Here is a 19,050-nt window from a genome sequence, read left to right as displayed (position 1 = left end):
AAAATGTACAGCCAGTTTCTAAAAATTTATTAGTACTATCAAGGTCCATATGGTCTTCTCATTCCTACCCCATTTCTGATCTGTCAGTTCAAGAGTCTACAACCACCACATAAGTGGTTCCTAGCAATTGGAAGCACTACAGCTCTGGGGCATTAACTCCACTGCTTGACACTTATTGGTCACACCTCCAGCTTTCCACACTTCATCAGATGAAGATACTATTGCACTTACACATGTAACTACTGAATTCTATAGCTCTATTTTAAGTGGAACAGCACATTGCACAAGATGGTTAACATTATTTCTGACAGTTAGTGGAAATTGCTGCAAAACAAGAAATTTCTTTAACTATGTTTTACTATACTTTATGTAAAGGCCTTATAAAAAGACATATTGTACTAAATTTCACATGACTACGAATAGTTTGGGAAACATCAAAAAGTACCTTAGGAAAATAAATAAAATTAAAATACTATGCAAAGCATTTCACAGGGTCCCACATGACATTTTGGTCAATAAATTGGAGAGGTATGGATATGATGGACAGACCACTTGGTGAATAAGGAATTGGCTGGATATTCTCACTCAAAGAGCTGCAGTCAATAGCTCAATGTTCAAGTGGAGACCCGTAATGAGTGCAGAAGGAGACACATGTGATGCTGTTACATAAACACTTACACCACCACCACTAATTCATTTTAATGTGACAGAACCAAAGAAAGGTAAGCATGGGCATCTTAAAAAAGCTGAGACATTGTTATAACTACAGTTGATTCTCTTCAGGTAAGCTAAATGACTTTGTCCTGAGTTAAGAAAGATCAGAGACTCTTAGAAACCTGTTGCTTTTACTGTCTTCAACTGGAAATGCATCTGTTCAGCACTACAAGAATACTACACGATTTTTAAATGTTTGCTTGCTTTGCATCACCAGCAGATGGCACATGGACAAGCTCTATTGAAATAACGGCTGCATCTACTGTTCCTGTCCATTACAATTAAACTGCATCAAGCTGAAGTGGTGGGGGGAGCAGGGAGGAAGAAAAATAAGTCAGCTCCTAACCCCTGCCCACTCAACATCATTATTCCACCAGCAGGAAAAATCGTCAGAAAAGGTGAGGAAAGAGAGAGAACATTACTTAAGTCTCCGTTTCAATTATGGATATATGAACAGTGCAGAAATCACCCTCAGTCCATACAGAAATCCCTAATTTGCTGCAGATGTCTCAAAGGCACTAAAAAACACCACAATTTGTCAGAAGCCATGGTCTTTATGCATGTACTCATGTCCCATGTGCTGTCTTCCCAGACCTCAGTTCCTTCAGCACACCATAACTTCTGTTCCACTAGGGAAAAGTTTCAAGTCCCCAGTCCAACCAGCCAGATTTGCAACTCAAGTCCTGTTATTGTAGGACAACACCACTGCTCAGTCCTTACCATGGTACCTCTCAACACCCCTAGGGAATGCCTCTGCCATTACAAAACTGACTCATTTTCTGGGAAGTGGACCTTGACTAAAAGTGTTCCTGACTTCTCAGGCTTTACAATAACCTTGAAACATCAGGGGTGCAGCCCCACTAGTACCTGGATGTTGAAAGTTTTCACACCATTAACAAATTACATTTGCTTGCCATTTAGAACATTTCCTTGCCACCAAAAGTTTAGGCTGAACAGGGTTTGTTGGTATTTTTTTTAAATATCTAATTAGGTTCTGTAGACTCTGTCTTGGCAAACTGCACATTTTCTCCATAGCTTCAATTAAAGAACAGAATAGTCAAGCAGAACTTGTGATGGAAGGCTTCCTACGTTTCTCCCCATGGTGTCTCATGGTGCTCCTACACTCTCTGACTCCTGTGCCAAAGAAAGGGACTGAGATGTTTTTGTAGCCTGTTCATCATCAATGAGAGTACTGAGGCTTGCTCTCTGTGAAATGCCTGTTTTCACAAAATATGTAGAAAATTTATCGCAGAAAAAGAGGTCAAAGACACCAATTTGGCTGAAATAACGCTTCACATATTTGAAAAAGGAAGAGGCAAAGAATAATAATAAGCAAACCTTTGTTTCTTTAGGATCTCAGCCTGTTTCATACAGACATTCCATCAAATGTATTGTTTCCACACTGAATTCAACTTACAATACCCTCCCCCTGTATCTTCAGCCTGAAACTGAAACCCACTTTTTATAGTGAAAATATTTCCAATGAAGGAATATGTTGCTAATGTCAGAGGTGAAACAGGAGGATTTGGTATGTGGAGAATATCTGATGTATTTTACTGTTTCTACAAAACAACTACAGTGCGGTAGAAAGTGTTCATGTTCAAATGTTCAAGTATAATTTCAGGATGTCTACTAACTTGAACAAGTATTTGTTTAAATTCAGTCTGTGTTTTCAAAGTTATTTGCACAACAGCAAAAACTAAACTTAAATTGAAGGCTTGGATATTTGAAGACAATTTTAAAGGAGAAGGTGGGATTTTCAGCAAATTACATAGTAACCATATATAAACTGACAAAAGGGCGTAACTATAAAGTACAATAATGGGAGCACATGGATAGCAATGGGAGTTATAGAAGATATATTGTTTTAGGACTGTGCAGACTGAAAGTAGTACGCATCTCGGCTACTTTGCCTCTTTTTTTCAAAACCCCATGCATGCAAGTGAGAATTTTTTCAGTGAAAATTTTTCTACTGATTTTGACGGTATTGAAATTATTTGGGAGTAGGTGTGCTTGTCTGAACTTGCCTCAGCGGAATTGATTGCGATACTTGGGAGGACTATAGCAACTTTTGCAATAAAGAAGTTTCCTTAATAAAATGCACTCTTTTGTCTTCTTATAATAAAAACTTCCAGTCACAAACAGAAAGTGTATGTAAATATATTTCTTCAAGATAATTTTTTAAACTAAATAAAATTATTTTCTGATATTTAAACCTCAGAAACTGAGGCATATAATGGATTCCTATCTTTGATATGCTATACATGTAACTATGTGATCTAAACATACATTTCCTCATAGATTTAAGCAGACTGTCCACACTGAATATAAAATCAGGATTCTTATGGTGTGTGTTCTTCTCAAGTACAGAGTGCATACAAATGAAATCTTTCTAAAAATCATTGTATCTATCTGTTCCTTAGTAATGCTTCTATTTACTGTGGAAGGCTTTCCCTGCAAGAGTGTAGTACTACAGAACAAAGAACAGAAAAAATTAAAAACCCCTTTCTGTAAATTCTTTCCAGCTGGTATGTAAGGTAAGTAATAATTAGATTATTCCAGAAATATTTTTAAGATACTCTGTTTAAATTGTCTTTTCATTTTCATTTAAAAAGCATCCTATCTTTATCTCTAGTTTTAGTGTCTTAAAAAACAATGGAAATTGGTTGTTTTATATTTGTTACTTTGTTTCCTAGTTGTTAGTGGATATACAGAATTCATGGAAATTATTTTTCTAGAGAACCATTTCAGATTTGTAACATGAATATGTACTGGAAAGAAGCCCAGTCTTTCAATATTCTCATAGGAAGGATTTTAAACAAAAGTAATAGACTTGCTATTTTCAGAACAAATCTGCACTTCAGAGCAAAACAAAAACATGGGAAATACAAGAGTCATTCAGGTTACACTCACCCCCAAGACTTGTTATTTAAAAGACAATCCATAAAAAATATAGAGAACTTACATGCAATATTGGATACAGGTATCTAAATCTAACACTACAAGCCACAAAACCTCTACTTCACTGCGTACAGGTGAGTGAACCCCATATTTTCCTAGAAGCAGCTCCTAGACCTTAGCTTGGGTTCAAACGCCCTCAGCCCCAGACGGATGAAGACCCTGTGCCTCCCCAGCTGTCATCACTCAACCAAGGCACAAACTCTTCTTTGCACTTCTTTTTCCAGTGGCTCCAGGACTCTGACGTTCTTGGCTGCACAGTGACCACCTCTTAGCTGGAAATGTCGGAAGCATCTCTGCCTATAATGGACTGGAATTGCAGCATTTGTATGAGATACAGGAATTTATCTCCCAGAGGCTTCTAAGAACACTCTACCAAGTGACAAATGCTTTGCAAACACTCTATCCACTGCACTAATTTGCAAAGGTTTGGTGATGTTGCCTTTTCCACCTTCCATCATGAGCTCCTTTTCCTCTTCTTCCCTAATCCCTCAGTACTTTAAACCAAAAATACATAGTGAGACACCTTTGTCCTAGTGGGGAACTCAGGCAACTACATGCAGAAGGGGGGTTGTGCTGTGAATTTAGCTGAAGCTAAGGATGCTCCATCACTACCATCTTTATTCTACTTCCCAGTGTAATGATTTCTTTTTTCAGTAGGTTTCCTGCTATGAATTCCTTCTTCTGTATCTGTACATATTAACAGTACCTGACAGCACTAACACCGTACAAATCCTGAGGAGGGAACAGAAGTTGTTTAAATAATCTCTGTGGAATCCTTAGGAGTAGTGATGGAAACTCCTTCGAGTATCTAATCTAACGCTTCTGAAAAGACTGGTCATATTTAAAGGAATGAAATCAGGACCTGAAATATAGGTTCCTTCCTTTTCAGTACTATGAGAATTTTCAAATCAAAGTATTCATTAACTCCTTATGCTACAGAAATAACTGTGCATATGAATACAAACCAGAAATATACAGAGAAAACACCACTATCCCAAAGTAAATTAAGAGATGGATTATAAAGAGACTGATTATTATTTAAACTGAATTTATTTAAATAACAAGTAATTATATATTTCTTTTATATTTGCATGATGATATATACTTACCTTACTTACAAAAAAAAGAATAATAGGATGCTCTATTAGTAGTACTATTGATAAGGCTTGCTTTCCTACTCATGAGACTTGTACCTTCCTACTGTACTCCCAAAACTCCTTTCCATTTCCCTAATTTGCTGCCTTTTCCTTACCCACAGTCCTCCTCTCCTCACTCTAACATCACCTCCTTGCTCAGTGGTGGCTGATGAGGTGCTAAGGGTGTTATAATTGGTCATCCAGTTTAAGCTTCTCTGACTACTTATCCTTGGCTGACTATCCTTGCTCATCCTCCAACTCCATATGTAGGAACAGACAAAGAACAGAATTAATTTAAGAAACGTATGTTAATTTGTTAGGTTTTCTCCTACTCAGCCACTGATGTGTATACCACTAAGGTTCCTACTTTTTACTCACAACTGGGGGAAGTTGGCTAGCTGATGCAGAACTGGAAAGAGGAAAAAGCTGGCAGAGAGCAGTGACCCACTCACAGACTAGTTTTTCAAGAGGTTAAAACACAACAATTTTCCACTGCTTTCCACTGCATACTGCATACACTGAATCACAAGAGATCTTCAAACACAACTTCAGATGTAGCTCATTACTGAATAGTGTTCCATTTTATTTGAAAGTAACAGTGGGGCAAAAGTGAGCACTTCATAATCACACCTGTATTTTTTTCCTGTTCATGCAGGTGCAACAGAAGCCTCTTTGGACCCATTTCTGGTTTCAGTGATAACAGAACTCCTATCAATTCTGAGAGTACAAAGTCTTAGATATGAAGTTGGCTTTAACAGAATTACATTTAATGTTTAGTAAGAACTGGCAGAATCCACCAGAGGTAGAAAAAATAAAAACTGTTATTTTCTAAAGCAAAACTTGATTAATAAAACCTCAAGAAGCTACAATACCCTGGTTTTGAAATAAAAGTCCTAGATGTTCCAAAATATAATGAAAGGGATGCAATGTATCACACCCTGACATAGCCACCATGCCTAATCTTCTAAGCCATTAATTAGATGGGTGCTATTTATACAGCTATTATGCTGGATTATACAAAAGCTCTTCTTTATACCTACTCCTAATTTCTAAGAATTAGGTCTCTCAGTCCTTTACTTCTAATAACCTAAAACTATTCTGCATGAACTAAAGCCATTCAACCAAAACTATACTTGTTTCAAGAATCAAACCTTCCTCTGATGCATTTAAGAAATCTAATTAAATAGTAGCATGGAGTAGCCTTAAAACATGCTAATTGAGTCATATTTGATGAAGTAATTCTTGAAATTTTTTTTCCCAGATACAGGCATCACATGACCAATAAGAGAAGTTTTGGATGAAGGTTATCATTCTATTCATAGTCTAAAAGCAGAAACAAATGGCTCTGTCACAAGCACATTTTATTATGCAAATTGCCAGCAGAAACAAATGAACTTAAGTCAGCCCCATTGCCATTTGCTTGGGCAGCACCTCTACAGTCAGCAATGCCATCAGCAGTTCCTGATTTTCTGAAAGCAGAAATAAGGGCTGGTGTTCCAGAAGTGACCATTCACTACTTTTAAGTGGTATAAGTACAACTGTTGATACTCGTATCACAGTTTAGAAATTGTTATTATAATTTGTGCCTACAAGGAAGTCTCTTCCCATTAAAGTTATGACTTCCACACTCTCATATTTTTAACTGAAAGATACATTAAGAAAACTCTAATGAATAGCCAACCTCGCCCAGAATGGAGAGCAGCAAAATCTTGATCCACGGTGCTTCAGAGAAAGTTTTGGGATATAACATAGGGCAAAATAGCTAGTAGGGTTAATTATTTGAATACTAATGACTTTAGCACTTATTTCACTAGAAGCATGCAAGAAATCTTCAATGAAATGGGACCAATGAAGTATTTAAGTCCTATTATAAACTTAAATTATTTGCTAAATGGAGATGGGATTAGTCACATTAAGTGACTAAAACTCTCTTAATAAACTCTTTTGACAAATGGCCAAATTAGGGACAAGTTTAAGTGATTTGCTGACCCAAAGTTTTAAGTTGGTAAAAAATTAAGGATGGTGACTAACAATTACCAACTTCAGTTAAAATGTACTATTATTTTTCAAATGTAACTTCTGAACCTTCTTCCTTATTTTAAAAACCAAATAGATTCTTTTTCAGCTTCCCTACTGGACGAAGGCAACTTCAGCTTCTGAAAAACTGAACTGATATCACCAAACTAACGCTTGCACTTTAAAAATGTTTGTTCAAGTGGCAAATGAAGGAACACAAAAAAAAGCAGCTCAGAAGTCACAGATGTGTATTAACACCCTCCCAGCTCCATTCAGATTAATGCAATGATTTCCTACAATGCAGGAAAAATCTAACGAAGACAGTACTGTCTGTAAATGCGGAAAGTATTTTAATTTTCTTTTGGAACCCTTGAAGCCTGTGCAAACTGCCTAAGCCTAACAGCAGTCTCCTTGCAGCAATGATGATGACTTTTCCATCACTGGAAGATAAAAGTGACACAAATGTGTGTCACTGATTAATAATCTTCATATCATTCCACTGCTGTTCAGGTACATGTCTATCACTAGCTGTGGGAATTAAACAGCCCAGTGCAGAAGACTGGATTTAAACAACAAAGCTGGTTTAGAATTACAGTATTGAGATTATTTGAGGTCATAGTGTAAGTATGTGACTGTATTAACTGACTTCTGAAATTACTACAATAAATAATTTGGAGGTTTATGCCTAGAATTAGGAAAAACATAAAGGATTAATTCTTTTGTATTTTTATAGGGGAAAAAAGCTTATCCTTATTTGAACTTTGAAAAGATTTGCATGCAAATCCTACATAGCTCAATATATTAGAAAGAATAATAAACAATATTTTTTTCTCAGTGTTGTCACTAGACAAAACAGAAACCCTGATACAAAACAAGTAAATTTTGTTTCTTTCTTTACAATGACAAGGCCAGGTCTGAACAAGAAACTCTGCACAGAGTACACTAGGACATGAAACAGGGTATTCTACCTCATCTGTATTAACATTTTGGATAGACAGTGCATGGATATAACTGTCTTATGGAGAAACACAAATATGATGTGTTCTGCCTCTTTCATAAACTGTCTGCAAGCAATCCAATCTGTGTTCTGCCAAGCTTGTTCAGGCACACAGATTCCTAGGTTACCTGACCATAAAGAATTAGTATCTCTGCGTGTGCTAATCCATGTTGCCTGTAAGGATTCTTCCTGTGTGCCTGTGAAACTAGACACTTGGCTGTCCATTCACCCACTACAGAATCTGATAACCTCCTATGCAGACAAGCAATAGCTTCCCATGGAAATACACATACCCATTCTTTCCTACCTGTGATCTAATTTTTTTTTTTGAACAGGAGTCATTCGCGCAAAGCTTGGTGCAATCTGAATAAAATCTAGATCTTGCAGTCTATTTATTCTCATTTTATGGCCAACTGACAATCACCATGTTTTCTGATTGTCTATAAAAATATTTTGAAAATAACAATTAAAACAGTCAGAAAAAAAATATTGTAATAAAATTGCCTTCATGCTACAAGAGAGCATAAAAATCAGATGCACAAGATACTAGATTTTGTTCTGAATTTCATATTCCCATGTAGTATTAGAATTCATGTTCAAACTCTACTTTTGTATCAGACGTCTTCTGGAGTGGCATCCGCCACTATCGCTAATACTGGAACTGACACCAAGATGTAAAATGAAAGCATAGCGTTATCTCTGAGGATCTGGCCTTGTGCAGCTATGTATGACTCTGAATTACAGCACAGCACTGAGTAACTCCCATCATTGCCTTACATTAGGCATACAATCCAGTTCAGATCTAAAAATATTTCAGGTATTTTCCAAAAGCCAGAGTTAGCTCGTGCAACATTGTTACATGTTTAAACCTGTTTTTATCATCAAAGACAAATGCCCCTGAGATTATTGACAGGAACACAGGATGGACAAAAGTAGCTCATGGCTGGTCAAATATGGCTAAAGAATCACTTTATAAGAGCTTTGAAGCTTTTAAGTAGAATCACAGAATAGTTTGGGTTGGAAAGGTCCTTAAAGATCATCTAGTTCCCCTGCCATGTCCCCCCAAGACCAGGCTGCCCAAGGCCCCATCCAACCTGGCCTTGTACACATCCAGGGATGGGGGCATCCACAACTTCCCTGGGCAACCCGTGCCAATTCCTCACCACTCTTACAGTGAAGAAATTCTTCCCTATGTCTAGTCTAAATCTGCCCCTCTCCAGCTTATGGCCATTGCCCCTCGGCCTGTCGCCACAAGCCCTTGTAAATAGTCCCTCCCCAGCTGTCCTGTAGACCCTTCAGGTACTGGCAGGTCGAAATAAGGTCTCCTCGGAGCCTTCTCTTCTCCAGACTGAACATCCCCAACTCTCTCAGCCTGTCCTCACAGCAGAGGTGTTCCAGCCTGCGGATCATCTTTGTATCCCTCCTCTGGACCCGCTCCAACAGCTCCGTAGCCTTCTTACGTTGAGGATTCCAGAACTGGACACAGTACTTCAGATGAGGTCTCCCAAGAGAGGAATAGAGGGGCAGAATCCCCTCCCTTGCCTTGCTGGCCACACTTCTGATGCAGCCCAGTATTCTATGTTGCAACTACCCTTGCATTAAAATCCCACTAAACCAAACAAACGTGGCTCTACATCCAAATGCCACGTAAGCGATGCGAGGTAAACACACTATAATCCATTAACACCAGCTTTGGAGAAGACAAAAAAAAAAAAGTTGTTTCCAAACGGCACAGGCCTCGAAACCGAAGCGTCCCCCACGGCAGCACCCAACCCGATCCTACGGTCGGGGCAGCCCCGCAGGGCCCCCTTCCCGAGAGGCCGCAGCCCCGGGGCTCTGCCGGCAGCCCCGCAGGGCCCCGTTCCCGGGAGCCCGCAGCCCCCGGGCTCTGCCGGCAGCCCCCGGGCTCTGCCGGCAGCCCCCGCCGCTCCCCGCGCACCTGGGCCCGTCCCGCCGCCGCTCTCCATCCGCTCCCGCCCGGGCTCGGCCGCCGCCGCGGCGGGGCGGGGCGCCGCGCTAGGCCCCGCGTTGCCATGGCCACGGAGGGCGGGACGCGGGGGGGCGGGGAGGGGGATGGTTGCGTGGCGCCCCCTGCGGGCGGGGGGAGGCGCGCCGGGCGCCCCTCGAGCCAGTCCAGCCCGGTCGGTGGAAAGCGCCCGGGTTATTTAAGTCTGTGTCTTGGCAGAAGTTACAGAGCCCCAGAACCGTTTCGGGTGGAAAAGACCGCTAAGATCAAGTCCGACCGTAAACCTCGCACTTCCGAGTCCACCGCTAAACCAGGTCCCTTAGCACCGTACCTACACGTCTTTTAAACACCTCCAGGGGTGGCGACTCCACCACCTCCCTGGGCAGCCTCTGCCAGTGCTTGGCGACCCTTTCAGTGAAGAATTTTTTCCTAATATTCCATCTGAACCTCCCCTGGTGGAGCTCGAGGCCATTCCCTCTCATCCTCTCACCTGTCACTTGGGAGAAGAGGCCAGCACTCTCCTCTCTACAACCTCCTTTCAGGGAGTTGTAGAGAGCAAGGAGGTCTCCCCTCAGCCTCCTCTTCTCCAGGCTAAACCACCCCAGCTCTCTCAGCCGCTCCTCATAAGACTTGTTCTCCAACCACTTCACCAGCTTTGTTGTCCTTCTCTGGACAAACTCCAGCACCTCAATGTCTTTCTTGTGGTGAGGGGCCCAGAACTGACCACAGTATTTGAGGTGCAGCCTCACCAGTGCCGAGTACAGGGCAACAATCACTCCCCTACTAATGCTGGCCACACTGTTTCTGATAGAAGCCAGGGTGCTGTTGGCCTCCTTGTCCACCTGGGCACACTGCTGGTTCATAATCAGTCAGCTGTTGACCAACACCCCCAGGTCCTTTTCTACCAGGCAGCTTTCAAGTCATTTTACCTCCAGCATGGAGCACTGTGTGGGGATGTTGTGTCCCAAGTGCCAGACTTGATGCTTGGCATTGTTGAAACCCATCCCATTTGTCTCAGCCCATTGATCCAGCCTGTTCAGATCCCCTTGTAGAGCCTTCCTTCCCTCAAGCAGTTCAACACTCCCACCAAACTTAGTGTCATCTGCAAACTTACTGACAGTGCACTCAGTCCTCTCATCCAGATCATCAATAACAATATTAAACAGAACTGGTCTCGGCACTGAGCCCTGAGGAACACCACTTGTGACTCTCTGCCAACTGGATTTGGCTCCATTCACCACAACTCTCTGGGCTCGATCATCCAGCCAGTTTTTCACCCAGCAGACAGTACGCCTGTACAAGCCACCAACAGCCAGTTTCTCCAAGAGAATGCTGTGGAAAACAGTGTCAAAGGCTCTAGTAAGGTCTAGGTAGACAACATCCACAGCCTTTCCCTCATCCACTAAACATGTCACCTTGTCATAGAAGGAGATCAGTTTAGTTTGGCAGGACTTGCCTTTCCTAAACCCATGCTGACTGGGCCTGATCACCTGGCTATCCTGTACATGCCATGTGATGATCTGTTCCATAATCTTCCCTGGCCCTGATGTCAGGCTGACAGGCCTCTAGGTCCCCAGATGTTTCCTCTGGCCCTTCTTGTATATGGGTGTCACATTTGCTAATGTCCAGTGGGACCTTCCCACTTAGCCAGGACTGCTGATAAATGGTGAGAGGTGGTTTGGTAGGCACTTCTGTCAGTTCCTTCAGTACTCTTGGGTGGATCTCACCTGGCCCCATAGACTTGTGTGTATCTAAGTGGTGTAGCAGGTCAGGCTTCTCCCAGCTCCTTACAGAATATTTCATCTTCCTCTTTGTCCCCATGGGGTGGTCTGTAACAGACTGCCACCATGAGATCTGTCTCGTTGGCCTTCCCCTCATCCTTTGATGTTTTTGGGGAGAGGTCAGGAGAGTAATACGTGCCATGGAAACCCATCAGTCCTCAGTCCTCTGTCTTTCTGATTGCTTTTTTTTAATTAAACTACAACTCCTGAATGTCCCAAACCCAACAGGTTTTTTTTGGCTGTTTTTGTTTGTTTGTTTGGTTGGTTGGTTTGTTTTGTTTCTCTAAGGCAGATTTTTGATTACATGCGAAATTAGAGATTTGGGGAAAGGGGTTCAGGTATTAGTTCTTGTGTTTCAGGGTCTCTGGTTCAGTCTCTTATATAATCCAAATGTTTAGATCTGTAGACTGTAGAGGTAGAAAAAGTCTTAAAACAGTTTCTATTTCAGATACCCAAAGATACTAGATAAGTGTATGAGAGATTCTAACCTCTATGTGGCATCATAACTGTTAGCTGTAACAATCTCTATTGGCTGCAGAGATCATGCTACAGAAATCACTTCTCTCTGTTTTGTTTGGTATTGTTGTTGTTGGTTTGGGTTGATTTTGATTTTCGTTTTGTTTGTTTGTTTTTTAAATGAGCTTCTTATAGTAATATTTTTGTATTGTTTTAATACTTCTTTTGCTTTGTTGTCTTAATTCTGAATTTCAGGTTCCTGGATTCTCTGTGTGATACCTAATATGCAGTAAGTAGGCTGTTCTGTCCAGCCCAAGTGATGAATTTCTCATAGTCTCTTCCCTATTTCGTAGACTTTTTTTCCAATATGTAGGTAATTAAAACACCCAACTGTAAGTGAGCATTTTTAGAAACATATCACAACTATTCCCCTGGTTTCTAGGCAACGCTGAGGGAATGTAGCAATTTCCACTGGTTCCCTCTCAATCAGCAGCCATAGAATCTTAGAGATGTCCTGGCTCTGAAATGTTTTATCTCTGATGGCAAAACATATGAAAATTTTATGTATTTCTAATTAGTCTGACTTATAGGCCTTTGGCCTTTGCCTCCCTTTGCTCTGTGAAAGACTATATATTTTAATTGTAAATTAAAAGTAACCCAGTTGTCCTGTAACATGTACTAAATAAAAATAAGCCTTAACAGAAATTGAATCAGTCCTGGACTTTGATCCATCCAAACAAATACAGAAATAAACAACACAGATCTCTGCAGAGAGCCTAGCATCACTGAAGAAGCAATTGCATTACAAAACCTATAAGATTTGTTCTATCACAGTTTGGAAAGAGGAAACACAGGACTGAATGTCGTTGGCTGTCAGCCGGGTATTTTCTCCTTGTCCTTGGAATACATTACAATAGAACATGGAATTGAAATGCACCGACACTGGGTGGGAATGAAAGCAGCAGGAATATATTATGAGAATCATATCTGTGAGTGTAGACGGGAATCTGTCCCTACCCTAACATGGACTTACAGAACTACTGCCTTCTTGTCTACTGCCTCTGCCTTGTGTATCATCCAATACAGACACCTAACTGCTGTGAAAATGTACAGTTAGTATTCAGCAAAAAACCAACATTTTTAAGACCAGGGTAGTGTTTATTTTTGTAGAAGAAACAAAGTTGTTTGAGAAAAAGATTTCAAAAAAGGAAATACCCCACATGATGCCCACTTCTTTTTGCATGGGTAGCCCAGAGACAAGCTGGTTTTCCTCTGAAAAAGCCTATGTCTGAAAGGACCTCAACAATTACCTGCTCACTTGGGGCAGGGATCTGTTCGTAATGTCAAAACTCTGTATTTGTGAGATTTGGCTTTCTTGTGAAAAATAGTTTGTATGTACACTGGAAAATTAAATTCTGCAGGTTTTTGGAGACTCTTTGCTTATTTAAGTCTATTGGTTTTCAGTCTTGCTTACTTTTCCTGACAGATTCATCAAAGCAAGCCTATATGTGTAGGTAGAAAACATCCCAACAACCAGATCTGCACACCATATTCATGAGCATTCTAGAAAAGCCCTAAATTCATCACACTGTGTACTTTATGATGGAAATAAATCTCCCATGATTACTTGAGATTTTATTTGGCATCAGTGCCCTTTCTAGGTGCATGTTTGTCACCTGCTCGTGGTGCCCTTCACTGCTGCTTGCAGCAGGCTGCCATTGACTTGCAGCAGTCCCCAGACGGCTCATTCAGACCATTAACCATGCAATCCCTTCCGCTAGTACTATGTGGAAACAAAAACATTTACCTGAAAGATCAAAAGAGGCAGTGCTTTCTAAATGCACTTAAACAGGCTGTCTGAGCAGATTTTTTTTATACATACTAGGGAAATTCTTGTGTTGAGCTATTGGAGTAGCTGGTGTGAAGGGAAAAAAAGAAGAGACTTAATAACTACCGAAATAGATTTAAAAGAAAAGAATAAAACAAAACCAAACCATGTTTTTCCAGGAGGAATGTTAGATTCTTTTCTGCCTCACGTTTCCTGCATGTTCTTTGGACATGTTTTTTCAAGTTATTTCAAATCACGTACAGTCTTGAAATATCATTGCAACTTTCTAAATGATAGAAAGCTATGTGTTCTGGCAGGGATGGAGACTCCTTCCCTTTTTTCATAGCAATGCATTTAATTGTTTTTTTTTATTGTCTGTATGGCAGCAGTAGTCAGAGATTTTTGTGAAGCTAGGGCTCCAGTGGGAAAGATGATGCAGAAACAATTCAGAGGAGGTGGTCCATGTCTTAAAAGCTGCTTTAAAACTGCTGGTTTTAGTGCTCTGTGATTTAGAATGCAATAAGGGAGCTAACTTAAAGTGAGAGGGAATATGATAAGGAAGATGAAGGGAACAACAGGAATATATCATGACATAAAGTTTCTATGAACATAATGTTATATCACCATACTATTTAACCAGCTTAGAAGAAAGTCTTCCATGCAGGATGAATCGCTGCTACCAAAACCCCTTCAGAAAGCTGCTGTGCACATGTACTCTGTACAACTATTCTTTCTCTTCAGATCTATACAGACACAGATTCTTATAATGCGTCTATTTCCATGAGACAGGAGTATTTTTAAATATGGCAAGGAAGCAATCTCTATAAATTGTGTAAGATGTTCTCAGTTGTAACGTAAAACCTAGTAGCTAGGGTGACTCAAGAGAGTTATATTTATTCTTACACTATGTTGTTTTCTGTTTAGCTGCTGTTCCCATGAAAGTTTGCAGACAGGAAACTTGTATGTGAAAACCCACCCTTTATTACAGCTGAATGCTGGAGGCTGTTCTTTTCTCATTACTTTACTTAGGTATTAAAGAATGCAGACTGCAGTAATTAATGGAGTAATTGCAATCTGAAAGGGAAAAAAATATGTAAATGTCGTAACTCAGTTGTCTAGGCCATTAGACATGCTTTATTTTCTAACAGATTTATCTATTGTGCTACATGGAAATGCTTACTCATAGGAATTAATGAGAAACGGGATGAAAACATGTTTTTAATATTTCAGTCAATTTCAGAAAATTAGGACTCAGCTTAGACATATGTAACTGAGACAACTCCATTAAATCCAGTGAAGCTATTCCTGCTTAGGCTGAGATGGATTGTCTATGTGGCAGGCAGCCAGAAGAATATCAGTGTGGCATAGTGTGCACCCAACCGCCTTCTACACAGCTACTACAGCATGCTCAGGCTTGCCTGGCAGTGTACTAATCCATGCACATGTCTGAAAAAATGGAATCCTGTGTGCTGAAGGTCAAGAAGAGGAATTCTCAAGGGCAGCTTTAGAATCGCCTGCAAAAGATAATACAATTATAATATGATTTTCTACAGCACATCGATACATTTTCATTTCATACATTTTACATTTATTTGCATGAACGTGAAATACAGCTTAACTAGAAATAGGTTGAAATTCCCTGCTGGAAGAGATTGGGAGTTTAATTTCACTTTAAAAAGTTACTGTAATGACTTTGCCTGTGTGTTTATGCATATGCGAAGATGAAGAAAAACAGACTGACAAAATCTCTTGCATGCCATGTTTCATAAGTAATAGCGATTTTAGTCATGTTAATAACTTGTAACTATGTGTGAAAAAAAAGCCGTGGGCAAGAAAATGGCAAAAATCAAAATGGAGTGTATGAAGCTTAACTGTTGCAATGAAATCCTCTTAGAGTAATTTTTCTGTGGAATCATTTCATTAATGCTAAAAAAACAAATCTTAGGAGGAACTGTCATAAGTACTTTCTGTTATGTTGTCCAGGACTTCCTCTCAGCTGAAAGTTATATCCTGAGGAAATCATCTGCTGCTTACTAAATTTGTATGTTGTAACTGACATCATAAGACTTCAGGAATATCCATGTTCAGTTTTAGACAGAACCTGAATTTTACTATTTTAAAATTTGGTATAAAACCTTTTTTCCCCTTCCCATTAACACATTACACACATAAGAAAACAAAGAGACTTCAGTTTGATGGATATTTCACAGGCCCAAGGGTCAGGATGCTCAGGGCCCTTTTATAGCTTTTTCAGTGACTTGTGTGACCTTACGTGTACCAATTCGGTTGCCTCAGTAGGCTGAAGTCTAAACCACCTTAATGTTATTCATAGCTGGTAGTAAAAATGGAGACACTTAGAGTTAGTGCACTTGTCTGCATTTTTGGGATGAGTCTTTTTGCACTGTGGTTATTATCGATAGAAACAGAAATAGCATCTATCCTCTGAATAATAAATGTCAAAACTGCAGATTACACAATATGGATGAGATCTAAACACAGAATAATATTTATGCCTGATTTAATGTCACAGAAGCCAGTAGGGCCTGTGATTTTTAATATTAAACATGGAGTATAAAGTAATGGAGTATAGCAGTTCCACTCAAGAGTAAAAGGGGTTGAATTTGCTCTGAGTAAGCAAATTAGTTATACAATATACAAATAAAGGAAAATAAGACTAGGGTAGGAAGAAATCTTATGTGTTATAATGGTTTCTTTAATGTCAGACAGCATCATCACGTCAATCTCTTCCAAAAGCTGTTCAATCTCTGTCTTAAAAGTTATATTCTTTTTTTCTTGCAGCCCTCTTTAAAAGTTTGCTCCAAAATTTAATTTCTAAGGTGACTAGAAACCTTTAAATTAATGATCAGTGTTTATTCTGTTAATGTTATGCCAGTATTAGTCTCATGTTCTTCTGCACACTTTTTAGAAATTAGGACTCTCAGTTACCTAGTTCATGACTTTAGTCATGTGTTCAAGTATGATCTGTGGTAGAAACATTTACCTGACTCATATGAATTTTATTTTCTGAGACTTCCCATGTTCAGTGAATATTCCCATGTCCTTTCCTCCAGTGTCATTTACTGTTCATAACAGCAATTCTTCTTTGTCCTCTAATGTATGCATTTGCTCTTGGTGCTGCTTATATTAATTGTGCTCTAGTCTGTACCACACAAATTTGCAGTATTAATAAATACGTTTCAAATTATAATCTGTTCTTCTTAGCATTTGCAATACTTTCCAATTTCTATCATTCCCACATCACATACATTATAAATAGGCACACTTAGCTATTTTACAAAATGTACTGTGAAAGTATCAAAAGGCTTCTACGATTGGTCTTCCAGGATCATCACCAGTAACCTCTCTCCAATTCTTGTAGTTCACCTATCAAGAAAACCTGGTTTGTCCCTCTTTTGGCTAAGCACATCTCAAGAACCTGCCAGGTTCTATTGTCTTTACTAATTACTTTCACATGCCCTTGGTTTCTTCATTCTTTAAAATATATCCTAGAAGAGTGTTACGGCCTGTCACTACCTGAATAATTTTCCTCCTTTCTAGATTACAGATACTTTGTTCACAATTTTCCAGTTATTTGTTACTACCTTGAACTTGATATCTTGGTTATGGCTAGTCATATTCCTCTCCCCCATACAATTATCTTCTTCTTTCAGTTTTCTCAGAACTATGGATGGATTTCTGGAGAAACTGTTTTGTGTTGTGAAACTTTATAATCTCGCTCTGTCAGCTATATAAGGGCCAGTGTCCTCACCTTCATCCATGAAGGGCTTAAATACCTGACAACCATAAAGCAACACGCTTTTCAGTAAGTACGCAGTAAACTATACTTTAATATCATGTATTAAAAAATATTAGTAGGTTCTTTCCAACTCAGCAGAAATTACAGGGAAGGAATTTCTTTTCACTCTCCTGGAGATCTATAATTTGATTCTTAATGATGTTTTTAATAATACTCTAAGCCTAAAGACTGAGGAGATAGCAACTTAAGACACAAGTTACTTGACTGATTAAAGCTTAATGCAAGTTTTAAATAGACTCAGTTGTTCCTGGTCTTATCAACATTAGCAGTTTTTTAGGTGGAATACAATATCTGAAAAGGAAGATGACATATAAACCAAAGCACTCATGATCAAAACAAAATAGACGTAAGTGCAAGCCTCTCTGTAAAGCCACTGTCTTTAGATTTGCACATATAGAGATATTTTTTTCTTGTTACTTTGGAAATGACTGAAGAAAAATTGATTCTTTTAGTAAAAGTTGAGATGGTAGCAAAAAACTTTGATTTTCAAAGCAACAATGGGCATGGGGGTGGTCACCTCAATTCTGTGGCTTTTTCTTTGTAAGAAAGAAAATGATGTTTCATTGGCTGAAAGTAGAACTACACTGCCTTTTTTTGGGTTTTTTTGGCTACTAATATTTTTTTATTATTATTTGAAGATTTCACTGGCCATTTCCTTTGGATCTCAGTAGGTTTTGAGGATTACATCGCTGGTAACTAGCTCATGTTTGCTGTGTTGTGGCTGCTGCAGTGTTACTGATCTGAAAACTTGATTCTTCAAAATAACAAAGCATATAGCTATATTGGTTTAGTTTTGCCAGTTCCCATGGCAGCCTCTCCAACTCTAAAAATGTGATAGGCAGTCAGACCGTCGTGTATCTGATGTTTGGAACAGCTGGATTTCCTCCTACCACTATGTGTGAATCAGAAATAACTACTAACAAAAGGAAGTTGACTGCCTTTCATTACTAACCCCTGATTAATGACCAATGAATGTCATGGTAAAGGATAAAGTAGGCCAAACCTAGATGTTTATTTTAATGACATTATTCCTAAAGCCAGGACTGAAATATTATTTATTGTGGAAAATCTTATCACAAACAGCCACAATCTTAGGGAATTTTCATGCACAAAGCACCTGTTCACTGTACCACAAAACTTACTGGGTTTTGTTTGATACATAAAAAAAGAAAACACCCTACTTGTGTAAATATCTATCCTAAATCAGAGTGAAGCAGAACCAAACCAAATCCTATCTGCCATGAAGATGCCACAGCTTTGAAGGAGAAAAAAACTGTTGAAGAGTCAAACACCAAATATCACTAAATTTGCTTTATAGTTTATCACAGCCTAAGTGGGTACTAATTTCAGTGCTTTAGTGAATTTCCTACAAGAAAAG

At 39.3% G+C, this 19,050-nt stretch overlaps 1 protein-coding gene and 1 long non-coding RNA gene across 2 annotated transcripts in view; one reads left to right on the top strand and one right to left on the bottom strand.

Moving 5' to 3' along the window:
• SPATA7 (spermatogenesis associated 7) overlaps positions 1–9,828 on the bottom strand; it is a 36,992-nt gene extending 27,164 nt beyond the window's left edge. The window contains exon 1 of the mRNA XM_069858643.1: positions 9,764–9,828. Coding sequence (XP_069714744.1) covers positions 9,764–9,791 — 28 coding nt within the window. The 5' untranslated portion in view covers positions 9,792–9,828. The remainder of the gene's footprint in view (positions 1–9,763) is intronic.
• On the top strand, positions 708–18,831 carry LOC138721496 (uncharacterized). The gene is made up of 3 exons (XR_011337563.1): positions 708–783; positions 17,527–17,678; positions 18,311–18,831. It is a non-coding gene; the product is annotated as an uncharacterized lncRNA (long non-coding RNA).
• Positions 18,832–19,050: the final 219 nt, after the last annotated feature.

Source organism: Phaenicophaeus curvirostris, chromosome 5 (assembly GCF_032191515.1).
Source record: "Phaenicophaeus curvirostris isolate KB17595 chromosome 5, BPBGC_Pcur_1.0, whole genome shotgun sequence".
Taxonomy (NCBI): domain Eukaryota; kingdom Metazoa; phylum Chordata; class Aves; order Cuculiformes; family Cuculidae; genus Phaenicophaeus; species Phaenicophaeus curvirostris.
The sequence above is the reverse complement of the archived record's forward strand: the minus strand, read 5'-3'. Positions and strand labels throughout refer to the sequence as shown.